Source organism: Antennarius striatus, chromosome 5 (genome assembly GCF_040054535.1).
Source record: "Antennarius striatus isolate MH-2024 chromosome 5, ASM4005453v1, whole genome shotgun sequence".
Taxonomy (NCBI): Eukaryota; Metazoa; Chordata; class Actinopteri; order Lophiiformes; family Antennariidae; genus Antennarius; species Antennarius striatus.
In genome coordinates, this window is record NC_090780.1 from 10,506,102 (window position 1) to 10,530,974 (window position 24,873).

Sequence of the window (24,873 nt, forward strand, 5' to 3'; positions counted from 1 at the left end):
TGACTGCTCACATCTGACTTTCATCACGTCCTTTCTTTAGGAGTGGAAGCGTCAGTGGACTCACCCTAAAGCTGATGAAAACTTCCGTCGTGGAGATGCTGGACACGCTGTCAGATGACGACTATGTGAATGTAGCCAGGGTAAGCAGAAGCCTGTCTGTGACTCGCAAGTTATCATACAAATCACTCCTGAAAGCAACACTGATACAAATATTTGTTGTATTCATTAAGCAGGTGGTAATCATACAGGGAGCCGGTAAATGGCTCAGTCTGCTCATGGTGCTCCCAGTAGTCTGTTTGCAGTGAGAACACAGCACCTCACTCATTATACAGTATTTGCTTTTCCTGCCCCACTGTTGTCCATGTGGGATTGTACCCACCTCTGTTTTCCACTCTGCTGATTACTAAGCTTTCTACTAGGAATAATGTTAAGGGGAAAATTAATGTTATCCTGTCTCACAGGCCGGATTTCGCACACACAAACACATCCATATGCTCGGTGTGGCACCTCTATTTGGGGACTTCCTTCCATAATCCTCCATAATCCATCGCTCTTAGCCACTGTATACATCTGCACTATGGCTATAAGAGCAAAAAGGAGCTAATCTGGGTGGGAACGTCTGATTTTTTTTTTTCCTGTCAAGCTAGAGCTTGCAAAAGCATGCTGTGATTTTTTTTGGAAACACAAAAGATGGTCATTGACAAAATATAATTGAAAATAATCATCAAAGCGTGTCTGATGTCTACTTGCTTCAGCACACATATGTGTAGGGGCCGTATCAGTAATATTAAAAAGTAGTAATAGTGCAGACCTTATTTAGTAAGACTTTAGTTCTTATTTATTCTAGATATCAGTTGTAACCCGCCTCAGTTTTTATAAACCTCATTCCACAGCTTCTTTGTTTCCAAAGACTTTGAGAATTGATATTAAAAATTGACAGAAATAAATATTGTGCATATGGCTCTGAAAACTTTTGAGTGTTTGATTTGCTTGTCTGACAATTTAAATGTGACACAAGCCCAACCAATGAGAAATGTCAGCTTTTCTCGCTCAAAATGTTTTACATCAATCTATTCTGAAAATGTCAGTAGATTTTGAGGTTGACCTTCAAGAATCCAGCATTTGAATCCTACCATTGCAGACATAATGCTAATATCAGGCAGTCTTAGACACTAACACAGGTACAAATCTGTACACGTCCATAAGATGTACACACATACACGTACACACACACACACACACACACACACACACACACACACACACACACACACACACACACACACACATACAGACACATGGGTGTGTGTGCATGCTTGCAGTTTTAGGCTAATATGGTGGATGAGATGAGACAAATGATAATACCTTGGCAGGGTTTCTGTTCAGCAGTCTGCACTGGCATTTCAGGTGCACCTGTTCTTTGTGTGGAAAGTTGTAATTACCAATGTTTACTGCCAGCCAGAGAGTAGCAGGGCGCCTTACATCTGCACACACCCACACATGCGTTGTGCCATCATGAACTTCACGCACATGTGACAAGGAAACCACAAAGAAACACAGCTAACTACATTTAATGTGTGGATTAAAGCCATTATGCATGCATAATACACTCATGTGTCTCTCTGTTTCCTCCTCTAGTTCAATGAGAAGGCAGATGCTGTTGTTCCGTGCTTCAGGACTTTGGTCCAAGCCAATGTTCGCAACAAGAAGATCTTCAAGGAGGCCGTCATGCATATGCAAGCAAAAGGAACCACAGACTACAAGTCTGGCTTCACATTTGCCTTCGAACAGCTTCTCAATGTAAGAGCCAACAAGCATGAAAGGCTGATGCATGGGCTCAGAAAGCCTTCATGTTGGAACTGAGTAACCACAGACCCAGAATGCTTTACATGCTGTCAGCATTGCTCTCTAATCCAATTAATAGAAGTGAATCAGTATTGATGATAAATCGCCAACAGAGAGTGGTCCAGGAGCCTATAAGACATACCCAGAGCTCTGTTATTGTCAGAGGTAGGTCTCATAATAGCTGTTGTTGTGATGGAGTCACCCTAATGTTGGCGGCAGCAGCCAGCACCGTGGTGACGTCTGTCAGCAGCAGGCTTCCACGTGCTCCCGACACAGGTGCTGCCTCAGCTCCGTATGCTGCTGTATATATTAAGAGGCTGCCACCCTAATGGGCTCTGATGGGATGATTGATGAGCACAGCCCAGAGCAGATCAGTCACAGACACTTTATATTCCTCTGGTGGGCTTGGAGGCATGGAGCCAAGTGCCAGCTGCCCTCCTCCCCTTTCCCTTGCCAGCAGAATGAGAAATAAAAGGCCCCTTTAATCACTGTCTGTTGCAGATTCACGACCATGATTGGTGGCAGAAGCACAATAAAAATATGTAATTGTAGCAATATTATTTATCTTTATTAGAATCTTGTCAGATTGACATGCTGTTGGCCTGCATATCAATGGCAGCTGTCGTGCAGACATGCGTGGAAATTGTATCAAAGCTGAATGCTAAGAACTAGTGCCTGGCTATGAGCCCGTAACGCTGACAAGCTCATGAAAGCGTATCTGACACAATCAAATTTAGCAGCAATGTTAGTCTATACTTCAAATTAATCGTAAAATAGTAATAATATAGAGATGCCTTTGACTACAAACTGGGAAATGTGTAAATGAAAAATGAATGCATACTGAAAAAGTAGAAACCCAGATGTGTCATTGTGAGGACAAGTTTCAGGACAAAGAGTGATGAAAGAATAGTGTTTGGAAATGGATGCAAGTTTCATTATACGATGGATTAGTAGATGACTCTGCACTTTAGATGTTCATTAATTATGTAGTTACAAAAATGTTCAAGATTTTCAGCGAAGCCATTAAGTCCTGTCCGTTTTACACAGGACATTTCCATGGTAACCATCTGTATAAAATGAAAAAACCTTCACCAGTGGATTGAGCATCTGGGTCTGTGAAGTGAAATGATAGGGTCCCAGTAGGAGATTCCCACACCATAATTGTTAGGTGAAGCCCCTAAAGTACATGGCTATGGCCGGGAGAATATCTCGAGGGTTTGTACCAAGGTGACGTGTGTGTTTTGTATCTGGGTCGGTTATCTCTGTATGGTGCCTACACCTGCATTGTTTTTCTGGTGGCCAGCAGGTGGCGAGTCCTCGGTTTAAGCTCATGAGAAAATGACCATATTTTTTTAATGTTTTATTTCCTCAGTAAACATTTTCCTAATGGCTTTATGCTTTTAATCGCCATCCTCAAGTCTTTTTTAATACAGCTTCATGTTCATTTTCTAAATTATAGTCCTGTTTAGAGTCTAATAGACGATAAAGCCCAATACGCCTTAGGGTGGGGATGCCTATCATTTTACTTCTTACTAGTCATTGTTGTGTATCCTTGGGATCGCATTCAAACCCATTAAAGATTCTGGGCTATTGGTGCAAACGCCACAATTTAATTTAAAATATTATCACCTCTGGCTTAACACCACACGAAGCACAACCTTATGCATACCTGTACGCATAACTAACCAGTTGGTACAGCACTTGCTTTGATATTTAAGATTTGACAGTTATAAAAAATGCTATTGTATGTGGTGACAATTTAAGTTTTACATCATTACAAGCTAAACGTGGTGTCAAAACAAGTAGCAGAGAGAGAAAAAAATAATTGAAGGAAAAAGTGAAAATAAAACAAATAATAAATAAAAATGGAAAGCATTCCACAATTCAAAAGAATAAAAAAAAGTGTTGTTACGCACATTGGTCCTACGACATTTACATTGTGTGAAAACTTTTTCATCTGCTGAAGTGGACAAATATCCATATAGATCAATAAGATAATTTTAGCTATTTTAAAATTCAAATAAAGACACATCAAACATTGGTGTATGATCATATTCTCTTTATATTCTTGTGTATTACCTAACATGTCTCCCCCTGCTTCTCCTCCTCTCTTCATATGCCACAGGAGAGCAGTGCCCCGAGGGCCAACTGCAATAAGATGATAATGATGTTTACAGATGGCGGGGAGGATCGTGCACAGGAAATCTTTGAGAAGTACAACTGGCCCAACAAATCAGTGAGTCTGTCCTCACAAGGCTGTTATCTTTTCATCTACTTGCCCTGCCAGCCCAAGACATCTTGCATGACCAGAATCTGTCTCTGCAGCTCTCCTTCCCTCCCTGTCTCCCACAATATTCTGCTGATGTTGTTTTGCTATTTTGGAACTGGTTGTGTTTGTTAGGCTGTCAGACATGCCAAGATACTCCAGTCTGTGCAGAGAACTTCAAGTTTCCTCCGCTTCCTTTTTGGGTGTTTTGATTGCGTATCGTTTCACATCAGGCCTTTTTTCAACAGTGTCCTTCCCTCTTTCTGTCTCATGAGTCTCATTCTTACTCTCTTCCTCTGTCAGTTTTGTTATTTAGCTGCTGATGTTAACAGCTCTGACCTGCTGACTAATTAGCCACTTTATCATCAAAGCCTATGAAATACCAGTCAGTAGATGTACTTTTGGCGTCCCCCTTCACCCGTATCACAACCCCCACCAGTATTTATCCTGATATTCACTTCTGTTTGCCTCCTTCATAATAATAGCTGTCATAAAAGAATAATCTGCAGTTTGACAACTCTTTTACCCCAGGCCTGAGTTGGAGACAGTTGTGTGAGTTGACTGGGTGGCTAATCTAATCATACTTGAGTGCATTTCAGTTGTCATATGACAGTAATCTCATTTACATCCAGAAAGAAGTTGTGCGGTGTTGCATGGACTGCCTATGATTTGTTCTTTCCCTCCCCAGGTTCGTGTTTTCACCTTCTCTGTTGGCCAGCATAATTATGATGTCACCCCTCTGCAGTGGATAGCGTGCGCCAATAAAGGTACGTCGTTCCCATCGGTGATTGCTGTCTGCTTTAATGTGCAATGTAAATGAGAATTGGAGGTTCTGCGAGGTCTAGTGTAGTCTAGCACCCTATGACATCACAGTTTTAGTTACAGGTTCAGCAAAGTGCACCTCTGACCACGCCTATCAGTGATGCTGCTGTGCTCAGAGGTGAAACCCGTCTGATGCTTTACGCCAGAAAAGAATTCATTCAGGTTAGGGTTGGGGTTAGGGTTGTAACCCTTGTGTAAATAATAAAATAATGACACCAGTAACATAGAAAAAACCCGGTAAAGAGACAAACCTGACTGGTAGATGGTCCAACAATCTAGATTGTCCTCTTCCTGTCAGCTACTTTCCCCCAGCTCGTTGTGACTCTGCTCTTTCAGCCCTGTCCTAACACAGATCGGCTTCTATTCTTTTTCTTTCGTGGCTTGATTTAATATTGTTTCTCAGTGTTTCAGTTTATCTTAAGCTGCTCCTTCATAAGTTCTTCTGTAGTCTGTATTAAGCCTTGGCTAACTGCTGCTTCTGATTAGCTCGTTTCCAGTAGAGCAAAGTGCTTTAGGAGTATCTCCCAGAAGTTGTTATTAATTGTCAGGAGTCTGGTAGCAGGATGATTACTGTGCCATCTCACTGTCAGTCTGGGGAAAGTCCAGGATTACTCCTCTGTGCCAACATGCTCTTCGTTGTTTGCGAGTGTAATGATTACCATGCTACTAAAGCCTATGTCAGCAAAAGACAACAGTGTTGACACAGCAGCAACCATAGAGCTGTCCTCTCATGTCTTCAGTCATTTTTACTCGCTGGTATCTCACTTCAACAGAACCAGCTCCATAACACTCCCACATACCCATCACCTGTGACCTTCGCACACTTGACCAATGACAGGAACACATACAAGTAAAAACTAGATGCTGGCTGCTGTCTCAACTGAGTTTTTAGTGCCGTCTTAAGAAAGAAGTTACCTCACTGTGACTCTGAAGACAATGAAGGCATTTTTCTACGCTCCCAAGGAGATTTGGAGTATCCAAATGAGTTTGCTTTAAAAAAGTGAAAACAATAGAAGTAACAAGTAAGATGTTCTGCATTGCATCATAAAGCCATACTGCTTACAAACTATAGATAGAAATCTAATGTTCTCATAAAGTCATGGTAGTCATGTCAGAATTAAATTAAGTTAAAGTAAATTTAAAAGCTACCAAAAAAATAACAAAAGGAAATTTGTTCTGTTGGTTCTTCTCTTTATAGAACTGATAGAGAAACATTATAAAGAGAAAGGAGTGCATGCTGGTCTAAATACTGTGAAAGTAAATTCTTACTCATACATGAAGGATTACTGTATATACACAGTTTATGTTCAGAATATTAACTTATCTGGTTGACTCAGGTGTTAGAGCCCCATTCACTTATCAGGAGGTCGGTGCTTCGATCCCCGGCTTCTCTCTATGTGTTGAAATGTAATTTAACAAGATAAAGAGTTCCAGTTTGTTCCCTATGTCTGCTCCATTGGTGTGAGATTTATCTGATAAGCAGGCGACACAAAATGAGTGTGTGAACAAGGAAATGCTTGTTTCCTGTGTATTTAAGGACTCTGAGTGGTCAATCAGATGAGAAAGGGGTCATATAAGTAAAGTCAAATTACTTAAAGTTCAAAACATTGATTTCATGTAGACAGTAATAAACTACCATAGTGTATGGATACAGAGATAACTTTGAAGGAAACAGCCTTCCTGCCATACAGAGACGTTTTATTCCACAATGAAAAGAGGCTTTAAATTAATGCCCTTGGTTGTTGCCCAGCAGATCAGCGTCACAGTCCTAGGTTTAATGATACTGTGCATATTTTTCTGTCTTCACCTCACCTTGAGCTCTGCCCAACAGTAGATAGTCGTCACTTCTCTGGCCCACTGTTAGAAGTGTCTAGAGATGTGAACATATGAGCATAAGGTCTGCATGCACCTAATGATGTGTGCTAATGAGTGATACAGAGAAGACAGATCTTGACAAAAATGTTTTAAAAAACCCTCTCTGGCCAAGCACATAATGTATGAAAATAATGAGAGAGGCCACTTAACATTCTGGGGGCGTTGTCTCCATTTTGCAGCTCTTTGTATAAACACTCATGACTTTAATAACTTGGGGAGCGCTGTGGTTATTGACCCAGTCAGTCTCTCTCCTCCATTCCTAATCAGCAGCAGCGCCTGAGGCTCAGCATTCTCAATGAGTATCTGTGTTTGCATTGTAGTGTGGAGGTCAGCGGCGACACAAGCCGTGCCTGTTTGGCACATCATCGGCCAGAGATGATAGCGTTACGTGCTGCTAATAGCATTCATGGAGATTATATTCCAGTCTGGAAATGGATCACTCTTGTGCACGCTGCGACTGCTTAACTCTAGACATGTACTGCAGACACAATGTGACATCTGCAGTATTTACTTTAGTAATTTGTTGATCTTCCTTTTTAATCTACAGGTTACTACTTTGAAATTCCATCGATCGGAGCCATCAGAATCAACACCCAGGTGAGGCAAATGAATATAAACACAATGAAACCACCTTATTCTGCATGGCCCTTGAATTATTCCTTCTATAGAAATGTTCTCCACTTTATCCCCCACTCCTTCCTTTTTCCTACCCGTATTCCATCCCCCACATCATAACCTCCACCACCATCCGGTGCCCAGGTGAGCGATCAAGCCACATAATTTAGTGTCAGCTGTTCCATTAACTCTGGCATATTTATATTCTGGAACTGTTACTTACGGTAATAGGTTTTCTAAAGCTGTGACTATGGCTCTCCATATATGCCCAGAAGACACATTATTTAATCTTACCTTCCCTTCAACATCACACACTCATCATGTAGTCTCACTTGAATAAGATGGCAGCGTTCAAGTGAAAGATTGGTCACAGATGGCAAAAATGTTATTATTCATAACATTCTGAGTCACGCAATTATGTAAGAAGAACGGGTCATATTTAAAATAATTTTCACCAAATCATGGTCATGATTTGATACATCCATTCTGGATTCCTTTTGTATGTGATCTCAGTGGAACTGCAAGAAAAGGCCGAACTTTAATGAGGATGTTTGCATTTTGACTAAAGTTACTGATGAGATTGTTGTTATGTTACCCAAGGACACAATAGCATTTAATCAATATGCAGGGGTGCCTCTGGAGTCTATATGTCTCTGGTTCCTCTGGATCAGAGATCTCCAGATGCTGACTTTTTATGTTTCCTAGATTGTTCCAGCTATGCGGAAAATTTCTCCTGCATCCCGTGAAAAGGTCTTGCTGTCATTGTCCTGATGGAATATCTCCCTGTGGCGCGATAAACGAGACTTTTATTGAGCTAATAATAGAATAGGTTACGCCTGTCAGCACCTCACTGTTCAGGCGATGGAAAAGCAAGGGGTCAAAAGAGTAATACTGAAATAGCTTTATGCTTATACAGGGGGTCCTATTGTCTATCAAGGACAAGTTCATGGGTCAGATATCATTCTGTTTCCCCTCTCTTTGCAAAATGCATGGATATTTGTCATCTTGTGAAAACGGTTCACATTTTTAGAATCAGATCTTACAGAGCTTCTGCATCTCCATTAATCCTAATCCCAATTTTTCGAATATTTTATGTTCTTACATGAAGATAGACATTTAGGCTATATGATGACCAAAAGTAAAAATTAAGGATTTTTGTTGTTAGAAGTTTCCAAAGGTCCTTTTAGTAGTGTATAATTCTACTGTCCCTGGCTTTTATAATAGGACACAAAAGACTCACAATATGCCTGACCCACCCCCGGCAAGCTTTGTGGGTCACTCACTCAATAATTTTAACAATCTTCATCTCCAAAATGGCAAGAATAAAAAGGGCATTCAAAAATAATCCAAGCTATTTAAGAGGAGGCTCTTGAGAGCAGACAAGAATTTGATGTATCACTAGTAGACTTAACCCCTTACCTCCATTCACCATCACTGTGGGACATTCTCACAGTGTCGGCAATGACAGCAGAGCCTCTGGGAGAACGGACTGCTTGCACATTGTGCCACTGACACTCATAATGTGTTTTTAATAGCTACTTCATAATGATAAAAAACGGCCTTGCGTGTATCAGGACTAGAGGCTTTATGGCTCAGCAGGACCAGGATGCTGCTGCTGGTGGCCCACTGGCTTTTGTGGTGACAGAGAGGAGGCAGAGATGGATGTTGGCTTCCTCCAGCTTTCTGCTTTTAACACCTGGACAGTAAACTAAATGTCTGTTTAATCATATGTGTTTATTGTCAACTGTCATGCTAATGTGATTTTGCTGCTGCAGGAATACTTGGATGTCCTGGGTCGTCCAATGGTGCTGGCTGGGTATAAAGCCAAGCAGGTGCAGTGGACAAACGTCTACCAGGATGCTCTGGTGAGAGATAATTCAAAGAGGCATTTTATGTCATTAATGTAGAATTACTTTTCTACAAAGTAATTCACAAACTGTCTAATTCTCTATAAGAATACATAATGGGGTGTAGTCCATTCACATCTCAACAAAAATTGTTGGACGGAATTCAGCTAAATTTGACTGAGATGGTTTGGACATGTCCAGAGGAGAGATAGTGAATATATTGGTAGAAGGATGCTGAGTTTTGAACTGCCAGGCAGGAGGCCTAGAGGAAGACCAAAGAGGAGGTTTATGGATGTAGTGAAAGAGGACATGAAAGTAGTTGGTGTGAGAGAAGAGGATGCAGAAGACAGGGTTAGATGGAGGCAACTGGTTCACTGTGGCGACCCCTGAAGGAAAAAGCTGAAAGGAGAAGAAGAAGAATTCTGTGAAATTTGACACGTGGTTAGAATGGCCCCTAATGCTGTTATGTATTTTGCATTTATTGGAAATCTAATGTGTTTTATCAGGGTTTGGGTCTTGTCATCACTGGGACAATGCCTGTTTTCAACCTCACTGCTGATTCTGACAGCTCTCAGGTAAAAACTACACATTACCATCCATCCATCCATCCATCCATCCATCCTCCACCACTTATCCAGAATCGGGTTGCGGGACTACACATTACATGGAGTTTTTAAAAAGTCTTCACTTCCACATCCTCCAGTTTGACCTTAGTATACTCTGTGAAATGAGGACTTTTTATTTATCATTATCTAAGTCTCCTCATTCATGCAGCTAATGCTGAACTTGTATTCAAATAGAGCCTGGAGCTGCAGCTGGAGGTTGTCAGGTTTTCTGTTGTCTCTTTGTTGCTGTTGACTGTCATCAGTCATTTTATAATGAAGTCCACCCAGCAGCTGCTCTTCTTGACAACACCTCCCCCCTGAGGTGACACGAGACATCACAACCATCTGTAGTGTCTTCTTTTATCGGAAGGCACATCCTCCTTACCGTATCCATGATCAGAGTGTTTACTCTGGGCTTATCAAACAGAGTTGAAAGAGCGATGCTTTCTGCAAACCGACTCAATTTAAAATAGACTCTAAAATTGCGTCTAATCATATAAAGTCAAAGATGGCATGGAGATGTTCTTCATAATCTCACAGAGCAGCTATCAGCTGTTTGTGATCCTCTGGGGCTGTTGCCATTTTTGGATGAAATATAAATATGTACCTTGTGCGTTCTCTCTGCAGAACCAGCTCATTCTCGGAGTCATGGGTGTAGATATCGCGATTCATGAAATCAAAAAGAAGACGCCTACATACAGGGTGAGCACGCAGTCCTCACAGCGTTACACTTACAGATTTTCATATTGATGGATATTGAGTTATATTGTCATTACATTTTTCTGCACAGCTCGGAGCCAATGGCTACACGTTTGCCATTGATCCAAATGGCTATGTGTTGCTGCATCCCAATCTGCGGCCCAAAGTAGGTCCAACTATAAATGCCACCCTGATATTGATGGGTTTCCACACTTCTGATTCAAAAGCTAAATGAGGACATTATTCTGTTGTTTCTGAGTGATACTCTCCCTCTTCCTCTTGCTTCAGATCATTAACTTCAGAGAGCCTGTCACTCTGGACTTCCTAGATGCAGAATTGGAAGACAGTAACAAGGAGGAGGTAAAATCAACCCCTCCGAAGCATTGTTGTTATTGTCAACTTGTGTTTTCAGTCTATAATCGTTTTGTCACTTTCTAATATATCCATATTTCTCCTTATGGTTCTCTTTTCAGATCCGTCGACTGATGATTGATGGCAAATCAGGGCAAAGGAAAATCAAGACGCTCATTAAGTCAGTTGATGAGGCAAGTCATCAATATATGAGACTCAATCAAGATCCCGAGGAACACAAACCTGTTGTCGTAATGATTTCAAATTTCTGAGTATATTGAGACATGTGCTGATGACGGGTCTTTATCATAACAGAGGTACATTGATGAGGCCATGCGGACGTACACATGGACCCCGGTGGAGGGAACGGATTACAGGTAGGTTTGAAATTAAACGGGCATCTCACGACCTCAGAGGACAGATTGCACAACTTGAACTGTGAGTGAAGTCCAGCCTAGATACTTTTGATCTGACCAGCGTTAGTCTCAGATTTTATTGATCAACCAGCTGTGTTTGTTAGCTGCGCCTGCTGCTATCACACATTCAGGACTGATTTAACTTGCTTATTAGACTTGTGATTGAATTATTAAATATTTTATCCAGCCACTTCAATGAAAAAAATTGTTCTTTTCCCTCAAAATGTTCAGAAGGTTTCTGAACACAAATTAAATGCATTTTTTTATTCATCTCAAAGCATTGTTCAACATTTGAAGTTGCATCAAAATAACATTTCCTTCAGGCAACACTTTGCAAATTACAGTTTATGATATTCAGTAGTCCAACAAATGTGTTTGTTTTTATTACATCTACTGGCAGCGTGCCTTGTTCTGGCTGACTCCATGTGAAGCTTTCTCTGTACGATTCTATTAATATTCAACTCAAAGGGAAATTCCAGTGTATCCAACAATCACGGTGTGTTACTTCTGTGGCTTCTAACAGTCAACCGGACATCCAAAGCTGTGTTCTCTCATTCATCCTCTATTTAATAATTAGTGCAGCATATGATACTTTGTTCAGATGCTTCTTGCAGCGTGACTTAGCTTATACAATATTATAGATAGTCGGCTGTAGCTGTGACTCACTCTGAACCTGGTACTGTCACAGCCTGATTCTCCATCTGTTCCAATTAATCCTCTTACTGAGTTATATTTTAGCTTTGTATGGCACCACAGATGAAGAGATGGGATGTTTCTGTCTTCTCTTTAATTTATGGCTATGGTAGAAAAATAAATAGTATCATAAAGCATATGTGGATCAAACTACAATTATTGAATTATTATATAGTACAAAGCAGCATTTCTGCATTATTTGAAACATGTATGAAGGTGTTTTATTTGACTTAAACATAGATTAGAACAGAGATGGTGAGATCAATATTCTTTGTTCACAAGATTGAATGATGATTGACATATGAAAGGTGCAGTCATAGGCTGTTTTCTTGAATCTACTGTTTTGGTACACTGTCAACACTATGTCTACCTGCAATCACCCTCATATTTCATGTCCTGCTCAGCTTTGATGGCCACCTCTTGTAATCTGTGATGTGTTGTTAATATCATGCATGTCGCTTTGCTGAACAAATCACAGACCGACCTCACTGCTGAAAAGTGCGATTGATGATTGGCCAGACGTTTATTCTAACTATCTGACTTGAAGCCTAGCTGGACTTGTCTTAAAAATCCACTGATCTCTTTTGAAGTTCCCTCCTTGAACGTCCGTCTTCAGCGCTCACCAGTGGGTGTATGATGTGTCAGCCTCTATTCCCATACAATTAAATGACGCCTCCTTTCTTTCCATCAATAACAAGAAACTTATCAGGATATTCAGAAACGCAAAGTGTTACTTTCAGCACTCTGTATCTAGCTGTATCTAGTTTGTTTTGGTGTGATTTGGTGAGTTTTAGTCTATTAAGATTTCTGCTCACTTGTAAACATTATTGATTCAGATGGATGGTTGTGTTCAAAGAACCAACAAAAACCTCAGCAGCATCATCTAACAGCTGGTTTGATGTTGGAGCTGATTTTTTTTTTCAACCAAAACACACATGAAACACAAGAAACACTCATCCATCAAATAGAGAAACTCTTGTACTTGTAACAGGCCAGTACGATAACATTAATGGTAGATATAACATCGGCACTTCGGCCGGCCTTTAATGTTATCAAGTCAACATTATATGATAATAGAAAGAATTAGTGATTCCTCCTTCAAACTACTACAATGTGTGTACAGCAGTTACATCCCGCTTCAAAGCGGTGATGTATTGTGATTGTCAGCATTTGTGTGTTCGTCCGTTTGTCCGTTCGTCCGTCCGTCCATCCGTTCGAATGTCCACCACATATCTTCGCAACCGTTGCAGATAGAAAGATGAAACAAAAAAGAAAATTACTTTGGCGGCAAAGGGGATGAAAATGAGATGATAACCTTGACCTATAGAAAATTAGGTCAAGGACAAATTTTAACTTTTGTACACTCAGGAACTGGATTAGATAGAAAGACAAAGGAGAAGGCCAGTGTAAGACTATAGATCAAAGCTACTGCTTTGATCTATGAAAATAGGTCAGAGCACTAGCTTTGATCTTTGACCTATGCAAGTAGTTCATTGTAAAATTTTAAATTCAGGGGTGTCGTGGGATGTTGCAGTCGGTGACTGCATTGGTTGTTGTTTGCTTGTTGTTTTTTTCCATTCACCATGCCTTTTTTTCCTCTCATATTGAATGCACAAGGAATTTTCTTCTCACTTTACTTACACAAACATCAGTGCAAGATCATTTCTTGCAGTGATGTTTCTCTCACAAACCCCCAACAAGAAGAATACCAATACCTTTTCTTTCATCAGCCGTGCTCAAAGAAATAGAGTTGCTGTTTTGTATTTGGTGTGGTTAAACGTCCCATTGAAATTTGAACATGCCGCCAAGTCCAAATTTTTCAAGCTCACACAATGATTCAGCAAAATTGAATTTTTGCATCTTCACAGCTTTCACATCATTTCCATCATGTCTACTTGAGGTATTTAACTGTCTCTGTATGAGATGGTATGACTTCAAAAAAGTAGAGTCGGATTGTGTGTGAACACACAGGGCATCTTTTTTCTTTTCTTTTTTCTTAGTTTTGTATACTTTAGTAATCCCGAAGGGAAATTAAGAGCACACTCTTAGTCAAATCGAATCACATGCATATGTTAGTGTGTACAGGCCCTGAACAAACAAACACACAACAGGGGGCCTGTACGCATGCAGAGGGAGGTAGAGTGGTGGGCAGCTCCTGCTTCGTGCGCCCCAAATAAAGAAGAAATAAAGAAATAAATGAAGAAATCAAGTTTTAGAATACTTTGAAACCTCCTGTTGTTTAAATACGCTGTACGGTATAATGGGATCAAATTACAAGAAGTAATAAAGTCACTTGAGGAAACTTTAATCCGGAAAGTTTCATAGATATTACAGTACTGGTCGTGTTTGACTGCATCTCTGTGTGTGTGTGTTAGATTTCCTCTGTGTGTATTTAAGATCCTGACTGTCTCTGTCTGCCGTTACCTCAGTCTAGGGTTGGTACTGCCCACATACAGTGAGAACCACATCAAGGCCAACCTGAGTGACCAGATACTTCAGGTGCAGTGTAAGTACCCAGGGATACCCAGCATCCTTTGTGCTCTCTCTTTCGCTCTCTCTCTTCCTCTTTCTCTCTCTCCCAAATATGATCTTTTACTTTTACTTGGTCCGCTGTTCCGGGTCTCCGACATCATCACAGGGTGTCTCCAGGTGTGGAATCACCTGCCCCGCGCCACACTGCCCCGCCTTCTCCCCCTTCTCTACGCCCTCTGATAGGCAGGGTCATACCCAAGCCCCCAACTCCTCTACTGCTCCCTATACCCTCGTGTCTCCATGCTGTGCTGTACAATGGTGATGTTTTTTCTTCACACCAGCTGAAGAAAAAAATAACTGAACTGACAGAAAGGTGAAAGCTGTGGTTTGACTGTGTTATTCAGGTGAAAATAATGGTGACCTTTGTGCTATTATTTTTTTTGCCAAATGCTCTCGCCTCTTCTCCACCAAGAAATGATTCTGAAGCATTCGTGTTCAAAGTATTTGATGTTCTGGAAAACTGTGAAAACATGCATGCTTTTCACTCTTATAAGTTTTATGCTTTTGAGAATGTTCCTTTTATGTGTGTGATTTTTTTTTTTAAATTTATTTGTATTTTTTTGTTGAATTGTGTGAGACATTTCTCAGCTTTGGAATCATTCTGTATATAAACTCCCACACGGCCCGGGATAAGGGTTTGACAAATGTGGGAGTTTGGGTTTATGTGGGTCTTGAAGGACACACTGTTGTCTCTCTCATTCTTTCTTTATCCAGACAAGTTACTCCCCTCTTTTCCTGTTTCATTTATTTTTTAATTGACCTTGGTTATCAATCACAGTTAATGGGTTTGTCTTTGTTTTGTTTTACTTTCCTGGATTTCCCAGGTTTTCTTGATTCAGTTGGTTTTCCGTTGCCATGTTGCAAATACGATGTTTGCTCTTCATTTCTTTTTCTCTCGTCTCGTTTGACTGCAATTTCTTTTCTATTCTTTTAAGAAAACAATATTTTTATTCAAACAGTAATTGAATAAAATATTGTCTGTGACCCCCCCCTTCCCACCCAATCCCCTGTTTCTTTTTTTGCTCTCTCCTTCTCTGATGGATCCACAAAGTTCCAAACTCCAAGGGCAAGTATACTCTATTGGTCCACATTCCCTATACTTCCTACTCCTTACCGCTGCCTCCTTCCCACACCTCTTGTCCTGAACCTGTTTCTGCTGACCCCCTCCCACCCTCACCAGTCCCAGCCTGCTTGCCTCTGTCTCAGCCCGTCTTGCCTTCAGGACCCCCTCCACTTTCCTTCTTTTTCCTCTTCCCCCTCCTCCTCTTCCTCGTATTATCCCCTTTTCTCTTCTTCACCCTCTTGCTGCAGCTCAGATCCCACATCTCTCACAATGACTCCTCTGGTCCACATCCTCAATCTCTTCCTCACATATCTTTTGCTCCAGATGCAAAATAAACAAGCAAACAAACAAAAAGAATAAACTAAAAATACCTACTACGTAGAAAGACACCATGCAGATAATAGTATTCTCTGTTAAAGTTGTTTTTGTCCCTCTTCCTGAGTCTTTATCTTCTGTGGGTGGCTCTAAATGGGTTGTGTCTGCCTCCTCTCTTTCTTTGTCTCTCCTTTTTTCTTCTCTTTTTTAACCTTTTCTCCCTTCTACGTTTCAACTTTTCTTCTCCATTTATTTTCTTTTGAATTCTATCTATCTATCTATCTATCTATCTATCTATCTATCTATCTATCTATCTATCTATCTATCTATCTATCTATCTATCTATCTATCTATCTATCTATCTATCTATCTATCTACTGTATCTGTCTGTCTGTCTGTCTGTCTGTCTGTCCGTCTATCTGTCTGTCAGTAGTAGAGAAATGTCTTAAGTAATTCTCACAGTAGGCCTCCAGATACTGATATGTTTACTATAGTTGTTTAAATTCATTAATTAAATTTATAATTTAACTTAAATTTCCATCAAAATACCTACAACATGTTTGGCTCCACTGTAACTTTGAACAATGGAAGTTGTTTGTCATACTTGATGTTAAACCCACAAAACAATCAGTTTACAATCCTTGGCTGTAATGGTACAGGAGCACATGCTGCTCTTTATTTTTAGTAAATAGATCACCGTGGTCATATTTTAATGTAATTGTACCTCTGCATACTGAATTGCATTTAAGGGTGTTAGCAGCCTTATTATCATGTTTAGTCGGTGACGTTGCAGCTTTGGTGCTGAGCTGTCTCAGGTCGTCCATGTCGTCAGGTTTCAGGGTGCCACTTGGTGCTGTGCCTGACTCCTGTGTTGTCCCTCTGTACTCCCTGTCTCCATCAGCTTGTCTCCCTCCCTCCTCACCCTGCAGACAGACAGAGGCATGGCTCAACCCTTCCTCATTAAATAGGACCCCGGATGTGCACGGCATTGTGGGCGGAAAACTACCTGGGCACTCTATTCTACTTATAAAGTGAACCGTTTTATTCTCCTCTGCTTGTACACACCTACAGGTCATGGCTTAATGACAAAATCATACGTTGGCTTCATGGCAGACTCACATGTTGAGGTTTTAACGATGGCTGATATTGTCTTCTGTTTGGTCTGTGATGGATGAAATAAAGTTGCCCTTTGACATGCCCTTCACAATGCAATGCATTTCCTCTGATTATGTGTCTCTCTGAGCCCACCTACTGCCAGTCTGAGGGGTGACAACTTCCATCAGGACCTTCACCCACCTCCCCCTTGCAGTTGTTGGCCATGTTGATGCCTGCCTGAACTGAAAGCACTCACTGTGTCTCATCTGTCTGAGAACTTCCTTCTTGGCACACCTTGTCTTGCAAGTCAGTTCTCAGACATCCAAAATATGTTAGAGAAAACCTCAAAGGATTTGGAAAATGTTGTCAAAGTGATGAACAAAAAGATAAGAAGGATCAGGTGTGGGTGCTTGTGAAAAAAAAAAACAGTTGTCCATCGAGAGTCAGGTTGTGTTTGAGGCACCATATTGGCTAACGTGTTCTCATAATACCTCAGTGTTGCTATGGTAAACTCCCTCCTGCGTCCCCACACCTCTGAAGAACAGCTGCTGTTTACCCACAACTCCCCACTGCTCTCCCCACTGCTCTTCCCGGATAATCTTCCCCTTTCTGTTGCAGATTTTGAATCACTGCTGCCAAACAGTTTTGAGTCTGAAGGACATGTATTCATTGCTCCCAGGTAGCCCTATGTGTGCTGTGCAATGTTCATGGCTATCACTGATTGGTCCTTTGTCCTGTGTGTGATCTTGATTTTTCCTTGTGTGTGGAAGTAGTTGGTTTCATTTATTCATTCATTTTGCAATTTGGTGTGTCTGCGTGTTTGTGTGCGTGTGTGTGTGTGTGTGTGTGTGTGTGTGTGTGTGTGTGTGTGTGTGTGTGTGTGTTTTCTTTGAAACCCCATTATTGCTTTTCTTTTATATCTATCCCCATTTGTTCACTTTAACATAAAGCATGAACGCCACATCAAATAATCTTTGTACTGTATGTTGCTTCTTATTTCATTCATTTATGGGTCATCAGTCTGTTTAAGTAGTTTAATTCATCATGAGAATAAGTGATAAAAAGAATCAAATATAAATATGGAAATAGAAAAAATTATTAACTTCCTCTTTGCATGTGCTGTTTTGTTATCATCAGTCATTCATCTGCAGCGTGAATTCTGAACCACACTAATGAAATCATTCTTTCACTGTGATACATTGCCACATGTTGTTTGAGTGATAGTTATCTTAACTTGATGTTTAAAATGTGAATTTTGGACACGATAACAGCATTTCCTGCATGCTGTGTGGCTGTCCATAGAGGATGAATAAGAAAGCCATTACAAGCTGTCTGCATTCACCTTCCTTCCCTGAATTTGTTTTTCTGACATGCTTTGTCTTTTCCTCAGGGAGTACTGCAATGATCTAGAACTGTCCAACAACAACACTGAGTTCCTACTCAACTTCATTGCGCTCATGGAGAAGGTGACGCCGGACTCCAAACAATGTAAGTTTCATTTCTGACACAATCAAAGTAAGAATTTGAAGCCAAGATAATCTTTAATTGTGAAGTGTTTGAAGTTACATCATGAGAGAAATTCCAGTTCAGTGTCAAATAACAGCCCTCAAGCTTATTGCCCATTGGCTAATGACGAAGTCTTCAAAGTGAGAAAACAAAATCCTAAACACTGGATCCAAGAATCCAAAATAATTCAAGACAGAAGATGAAGACAGGGACAATCCAAGAGTTCAAAACTGAAAAGAAAAAAAAAAACTACCTGCACATAGAAACCTAAAGAACAGAGAAGAGACGGGGAGATATAAACACAAGACCTGAAGATCCTCAGTGGTGAGCAGGAGGATCAACACTGACTTAATACACTTGGAGAAAATTGTAAACAGGAAGATAAAGGGAGATGATAAAGGCAACAGGACAATCACAAAGAGGAAAACCTAAAGGGGGAGGGGGAGTCTTTTATACTTTTTTGTGTTATTGGCAGAGTGCTTAAAAAAGTATGTGTTCTGTTAATTTTGTCCAGGTGATAATCTGCTCCTTCATAACTTGATTCTGGATACTGGAATCATCAGGCAGCTGGTGGAGAAAGTGTGGAAGAATAAAGACTTGAACACGTGAGTGAGGTTAACCAGCCCTGGGGGAACGCCATCATTTAACATCATTCTGACTCAGATTTACATTTGATTTCTCTCTTTTCTACATTTAGCTACGGTTTCCTGGCTGTGTTTGCTGCAACAGACGGAGGCATAACAAGAGTGTTTCCTAACAAGTAAGTGCTCGCCGTGGCTGGTTTGTTCTTAAATATTTTTTTTTCACTTTGACATGAGTCGTGTCATAAACAGTTCATTAGAGGACTTGTTCATCCATGATTTACTGCTCTGATGTTTGTGTGCCTTAATCTTAGGGCTTCAGAGACCTGGGAGGAAGACCCTGAGCCCTTTAATGCCAGCTATTACCGTCGCAGTCTTGACAACAAGGGCTACATCTTCAGGGCTCCATATCGAACAGGTGACTTGTGCTCTTGGTCTTGAGTTATACATCTCAATGTGGGTCTAATGGGTTGTGACTCCTTGTTTCTGATGTGAACCTGGTTTGTTTCTGTTTGTTTCCATCTTTAAGCCAGGGACGAGCTGCTGAACCCAGAGAACGATACCATAGGAGTTCTGGTCAGCACGGCTGTGGAGATCACAGTAGGAGGGAAGACCATCAAACCCGCAGGTAGGTACACTGATCATTATGATAATGCGCAAAGGGCAGATAATTACACATGTCTTTGCAGATATTTCTTTGATTGAATTTTTGTGAATGAATCTGTTCTCCTGACTTCTCCTGGTTTCCCAGTGGTTGGAGTGAAACTTGACCTTGAAGCCTGGACAGATAAGTTTAAGATTCTTGCCAGCAACCACACAGACAGCCGTCATTCCTCAAATACGGTAGTAAAATTTGTAAAATACACATTATAAATCATATTTACAAACTTACAGGAAGTCTGATGTGTTCCTTTTTATTCTCACAGTGTGGTCCAAACAGGGGTTGTGAAATGGACTGTGAAGCCAACAGTGATGTAAGTATTTGTTTTCCAAATGAGCTTTCTATATTCAGCTCAATCTGCTTCATCATAGCTCTGCACCGTTTCCCACTTGGCATTCAATTAACAGCCCATCTTTGCCTCTCTGTGCAGGATCTTCTGTGTTATTTAATAGACGATGGTGGATTCTTAATCATGTCCAATCAGAAGGAGGACTGGAACAAGGTGAACTTAATGAATACATTTTCACAGCTTCATTTCTCACTAATCTGCCCAGTCAGCTTTACCATGGTTCCTTATTTTCCCCAGGTGGGAATGTTTTTCAGTGATGTCGATCCCTACTTGATGCACGCCCTCTATAACAACTCCTTCTACAACCGCAAGCAGTCGTTTGACTATCAGTCTGTGTGTGAACGATTGCCTAACAGTGAAGCTGGAGCTGCACCCAGAGGAGTGTTTGTCGTAAGAACTTCATCACCACCCTAACGTCTCATCACTGGAAAGACAAACTATATTACAATAGAGTAGTATACTAGATTATAGTGCACTGTATTCATAGTAGACGATAACATGCTTGTATCGTTCTCATTTTTTTCCTTTATTTTTTCATCTGCAGCCTACAATTGCTGATTTTGTAAATGTGGCATGGTGGACATCAGCAGCTGCATGGTAAGAGTCTATCAGGAAGCAACATACTGTATCGTAACAGATTGATGAGACTCCTTATGTTCAATTCCACTGTAAGATTCATTCACTTGCATTATTACTTTGCCTCATCTTACTCTCACTTCCTGTCTCCACAGGTCCGTGTTCCAACAGTTTATATACGGACTGGCCTTTCACAATTCTTTCATCACAGGTGGATGAAAACAAGATTATAGTCAATGTTATCATGATGTTCTTCATATGTTCTTGTAAAGTTTAAATGGCAGAAAAGAATACAAATGTTTGGTAAAGACTCTCATCAGACACAGACGATCAGTTCGAAAGGATTCTCATGTCTGTTAAATTCAGTATATATAGCATTGAATGGTGAAGGTGTATTGAGCACCAAAAGTCTATCTACAACACTAACCAGAACTAAAATGATGACATTTTGAGAGATAAAAGTTCAACATGCCAAGGGATCAAACGAAAAATCATAATAGTATCAGAATCCTTACATTCAGTGTAAATGACTCAATTGTAGACGCAAAGGCATTTTTGTACAGTTCAAGAGTTTAACCACAGGTAATAAGGCAGATATTATACATAAAAGAGGGCAGAGTCTCACATGGAGCAGACTATTAAAAGAAAAGACAGACTGAGTGAGTTATATATCTAAAAAACTTGGGTGGACGGGCAGAACAACTAAATTTATGTATCTGGGAATGAGGGAATGCAATCAGTCACACTTTTCCAGCTACATAAATAACTGATTTTGAGAGTTTTTTGAAAGATTTGAGCTTTTATTTTGACATACTTCTTAGTAGTCATGCTTTTAGATCATCTAAATCAGTCTAACTAAAGTGTTGCTCTTGTATAATTTTGCTCTGGTGATGTTACAGATGAGGTGAATGCAGAAGGGTTTGACTCCAAAGAGCGCAGTTGCGTGATGATCCAGACCCAATATTACTTAAGTAATCTCAGCAGTTCCTACAACATACTGCAAGACTGCGGTAACTGTTCCAGGTCTGTGGACAAAATGCACATAAGTTAATACACACACACACACACACACACACACACACACACACACACACACACACACACACACACACACACACACACACACACACACACACACACACACACACACACAAGAATCATAATGTGACAGAGACACATTTAACAAGACATTCATCTTTCTGTCAGAGCTAATAAAATCCGCTGAGGATTAAACTGCATCACTTTTAAACGGACACATCATTGACTAAATGAGCCCTATAACACCCTCATGAATCTTGCTGATCCATTAGCAAATGAGGTTGTGATGTAAAAGCAAGCAGAGAAGGGTTGTTGACGGGATTGTCTCTCTCTGCAGGCTGATTCATGCCAAGAGGCTAAACAACACCAACTTGCTGTTTGTGGTTGCGGAGAAGCTGCCGTGCAACACCTGCGAGATCGAGGCGTTGTCCCAGGAGGAAGAGGAGTGTATCCTTTTACTAACCGTGCACCAGCTGGTCGAGAGGAAAACACACAAATACTCTATCTGTGTTAAATGCACCTCTGGAAACATGTTTTACATTCATCTCAAGATTTCTTTTGTCTTGATTGTATGATTCATCAACAATTATGAATGATTAATAATTGTTTCATTTTCATTAATTCAGACTTTGATTATCCTTAATTGAGTGACTTTTTCAGACAAGGAGGATAATCCATGTGAAGAAATGGCTACTGCACGCTATCGAAAAGGACCCTCTACCTGCTTTGACTACAATAACTCTGTAAGACTTCAAAAATCTGTCAGTAATGCAAATCAACAGAATATTTAGGCTGTCTCCCAAATATTAGCCTTTTTTGCAGGATTGTGTAAATGATGGATGTTTGATTTACTAATGTTTCTAAGCAAATTGTAATCAAAAATTGACTCTGTTTACTCTGTAAACGAGGACACTCTGGAATCTTATATTGATGGTGGTGTTCATCATTCAGTAGAAGCTCCAGAAAGACGTCCCAGACAGGCTTTTGGGCTTATTACAATTATACTAGTTTGGTTTTACATTTTTAAGAGCCAATTGAGCAGTATCCCATTGCTTCTGGTCTCATTCCCTTTCTCTCTGTCTCTCTCTCCCTCTCTCTATCTGGCTAGTATTCAGTATCATATCATATGTGTATTAAAGCTCTGTTTTCCTGTCTGCAGGAGAACACGTCAGACTGCGGACGAGGCCACTCTCTTCGTCCTTGCCTCCACGTCTTACTGCTCATTCAGCTACTTCTGCTTTATACAGTTGTCAACCCCCAAGTCCAGCCTCTACTACATTAATTCCATGTTCCACCACCTATCCTCCTTGTAGCACTCATGTTTATTTCTCAAAGTTTAAACCCTCCACCTCTGTGTCCCCAAGCCCTCCCCTCAATATAATCTTAGGTAACACTGGGACTTCTCATCACTGCAAGCTGGAAGACCTGAGTGCCGTGCAACCCATCTCGATTCAGTTTCTGTCGCTTAGAGGCAACAGCCAGATGTTTGTGTCCTTAGCAAGTCAACCATCATCTGCCAGAGTATATGGTGCAGGACCATCTGAATCATGAGAAGCAACGTCAGAAAATAGAAAATGAACTCCCAACCCATGACCATCTCACTCCCTCATCATCCAGAGAAGCCAGGAAAAGGAGGACAGGTATATATCCTAGTCAGAGACCTCCTGCCTCATAACAGACTGGGAAGAGTGGTTGTCTGTACACCTTTGCTTCTGTCAGGCAGACCATGGGGCTCCTTGTCCTCTATTTTTCCTCTATGTCAGAGTCTCACCACTCTGCCATTCGCCTCTCATATGAGGCTGTGGACCATTCAACTAGTTATAGACACCATAGAAGAAAATAACAGAAAAAATAACTGTGGCGTATACAAAATGTCAAATACAACCTGCTGAAGTGATGAGTATTCCAAACATTACAGTATATTTAGTCTTTCATTTGAAAAGGAAGTTGTAAGTTGTTAACCTTAAAAGACGTGAGTTAATTTATGCACTATATCTACTTGCCAAAATGAGATAGACTTTCATGTGGTCTTATTTTTATAGCCAAAACATGAAGAGGAAATGGCTCCTGATTTAGATTTAGGATAAACCATGAGAGGAAGAGAAGAAACTCCAAAACAGAATGCTGATTCAGTGTGCGCAGCGCCAAATTGCAGATTAATATTTTAAGAGATGTCCACTGGGGATTATTGTAATTACATAATCACATTTCTGGAATTTCTCTCCTATATTTACTATTCTAAAGATAGTGCTATCTGATTTACATACTAATGACAGCTGCAAAGTACGAATCAGTGTCCGGTTACTGGAGCATTGTTGATGTTGTGTAGTGTTCTTGTTAAGAATCAATCGACCATTCTGACCTCCACTTTGGGTTGATATTAAAAAACAAGAAACCCCTGTGCTCTCTGATGTGAAAGCTCACCTCTGCCAATCCTCACGAGGCTTCTCCCATAACCTCTACTAACACTTCTAGCTTGCATTTGCTCTTTAAGTCAGTTCACACCATTGATGTACCTGAATCTCTGCCTCATGACGGCCTCACAGTTCCAGGTGAATTCTTTTCATTTTTCTTTTTGGGGTGAAGGGAATCGCATTTCCTTTGATGAATGCTCCTCAAACCTCAGAACCATGCGCTGCTGGGGGATAGGGGCTTATCAACATTCCCAACAAAAGTGCAGAAGAGGCAACTAAATATGGTGATCATGTACTGTACAAGTAGTCTGTTTGTAATCCATCACAGTATATCATATGACTCTTATGATGTGTGAAAAGTCATTTAGACTCCCATGTTTAGGAGCCACTCTGTTTCATAGTGCCTTGATGCACTTTGTTTTGGACCACATCGGCTGTATAAGAGTAGAGCTACTGTATAGTACCTTTATAAAGCATCCATCTTTGAAGCTGTGGTTGGCGCAGCTGCTTGTGAGACTGAATCTGTCGGCTATAGACGTAGCTTTAAACAGAGCCTGACCAGCTCTAGCTTAATGAATTTACCCTCTTGGCCATGCCTGACTGCTCTCATATGAAGTTACTATACTGTTCCTTTACAAAGCCATGTATAGAGCTATGATACACTATCAGTATACAGTGACTTAAGTGGCCATAGAGCATCTTTAGGGCC

General features: G+C 40.6%; 1 protein-coding gene across 2 annotated transcripts in view; it reads left to right on the forward strand.

Moving 5' to 3' along the window:
• Positions 1–23,816, forward strand: part of cacna2d2a (calcium channel, voltage-dependent, alpha 2/delta subunit 2a) — a 153,406-nt gene extending 129,590 nt beyond the window's left edge. The window contains exons 10-39 of one of the 2 annotated variants that reach the window (XM_068316404.1): positions 41–140; positions 1,639–1,800; positions 3,971–4,081; positions 4,800–4,878; positions 7,356–7,405; positions 9,199–9,288; positions 9,777–9,845; positions 10,503–10,577; positions 10,666–10,740; positions 10,863–10,934; positions 11,048–11,119; positions 11,241–11,302; positions 14,464–14,540; positions 15,618–15,632; positions 17,658–17,718; positions 18,430–18,527; positions 19,060–19,150; positions 19,243–19,305; positions 19,441–19,544; positions 19,656–19,754; positions 19,878–19,969; positions 20,053–20,100; positions 20,218–20,289; positions 20,374–20,526; positions 20,681–20,733; positions 20,868–20,923; positions 21,612–21,735; positions 22,088–22,197; positions 22,411–22,493; positions 22,910–23,816. In XM_068316404.1, coding sequence (XP_068172505.1) covers positions 41–140; positions 1,639–1,800; positions 3,971–4,081; positions 4,800–4,878; positions 7,356–7,405; positions 9,199–9,288; positions 9,777–9,845; positions 10,503–10,577; positions 10,666–10,740; positions 10,863–10,934; positions 11,048–11,119; positions 11,241–11,302; positions 14,464–14,540; positions 15,618–15,632; positions 17,658–17,718; positions 18,430–18,527; positions 19,060–19,150; positions 19,243–19,305; positions 19,441–19,544; positions 19,656–19,754; positions 19,878–19,969; positions 20,053–20,100; positions 20,218–20,289; positions 20,374–20,526; positions 20,681–20,733; positions 20,868–20,923; positions 21,612–21,735; positions 22,088–22,197; positions 22,411–22,493; positions 22,910–23,032 — 2,539 coding nt within the window. In that variant the 3' untranslated portion in view covers positions 23,033–23,816. The remainder of the gene's footprint in view (positions 1–40; positions 141–1,638; positions 1,801–3,970; positions 4,082–4,799; positions 4,879–7,355; positions 7,406–9,198; positions 9,289–9,776; positions 9,846–10,502; positions 10,578–10,665; positions 10,741–10,862; positions 10,935–11,047; positions 11,120–11,240; positions 11,303–14,463; positions 14,541–15,617; positions 15,633–17,657; positions 17,719–18,429; positions 18,528–19,059; positions 19,151–19,242; positions 19,306–19,440; positions 19,545–19,655; positions 19,755–19,877; positions 19,970–20,052; positions 20,101–20,217; positions 20,290–20,373; positions 20,527–20,680; positions 20,734–20,867; positions 20,924–21,611; positions 21,736–22,087; positions 22,198–22,410; positions 22,494–22,909) is intronic. The other variant, XM_068316405.1, reaches the window with a different exon arrangement.
• The last annotated feature ends 1,057 nt before the right edge of the window (positions 23,817–24,873 follow it).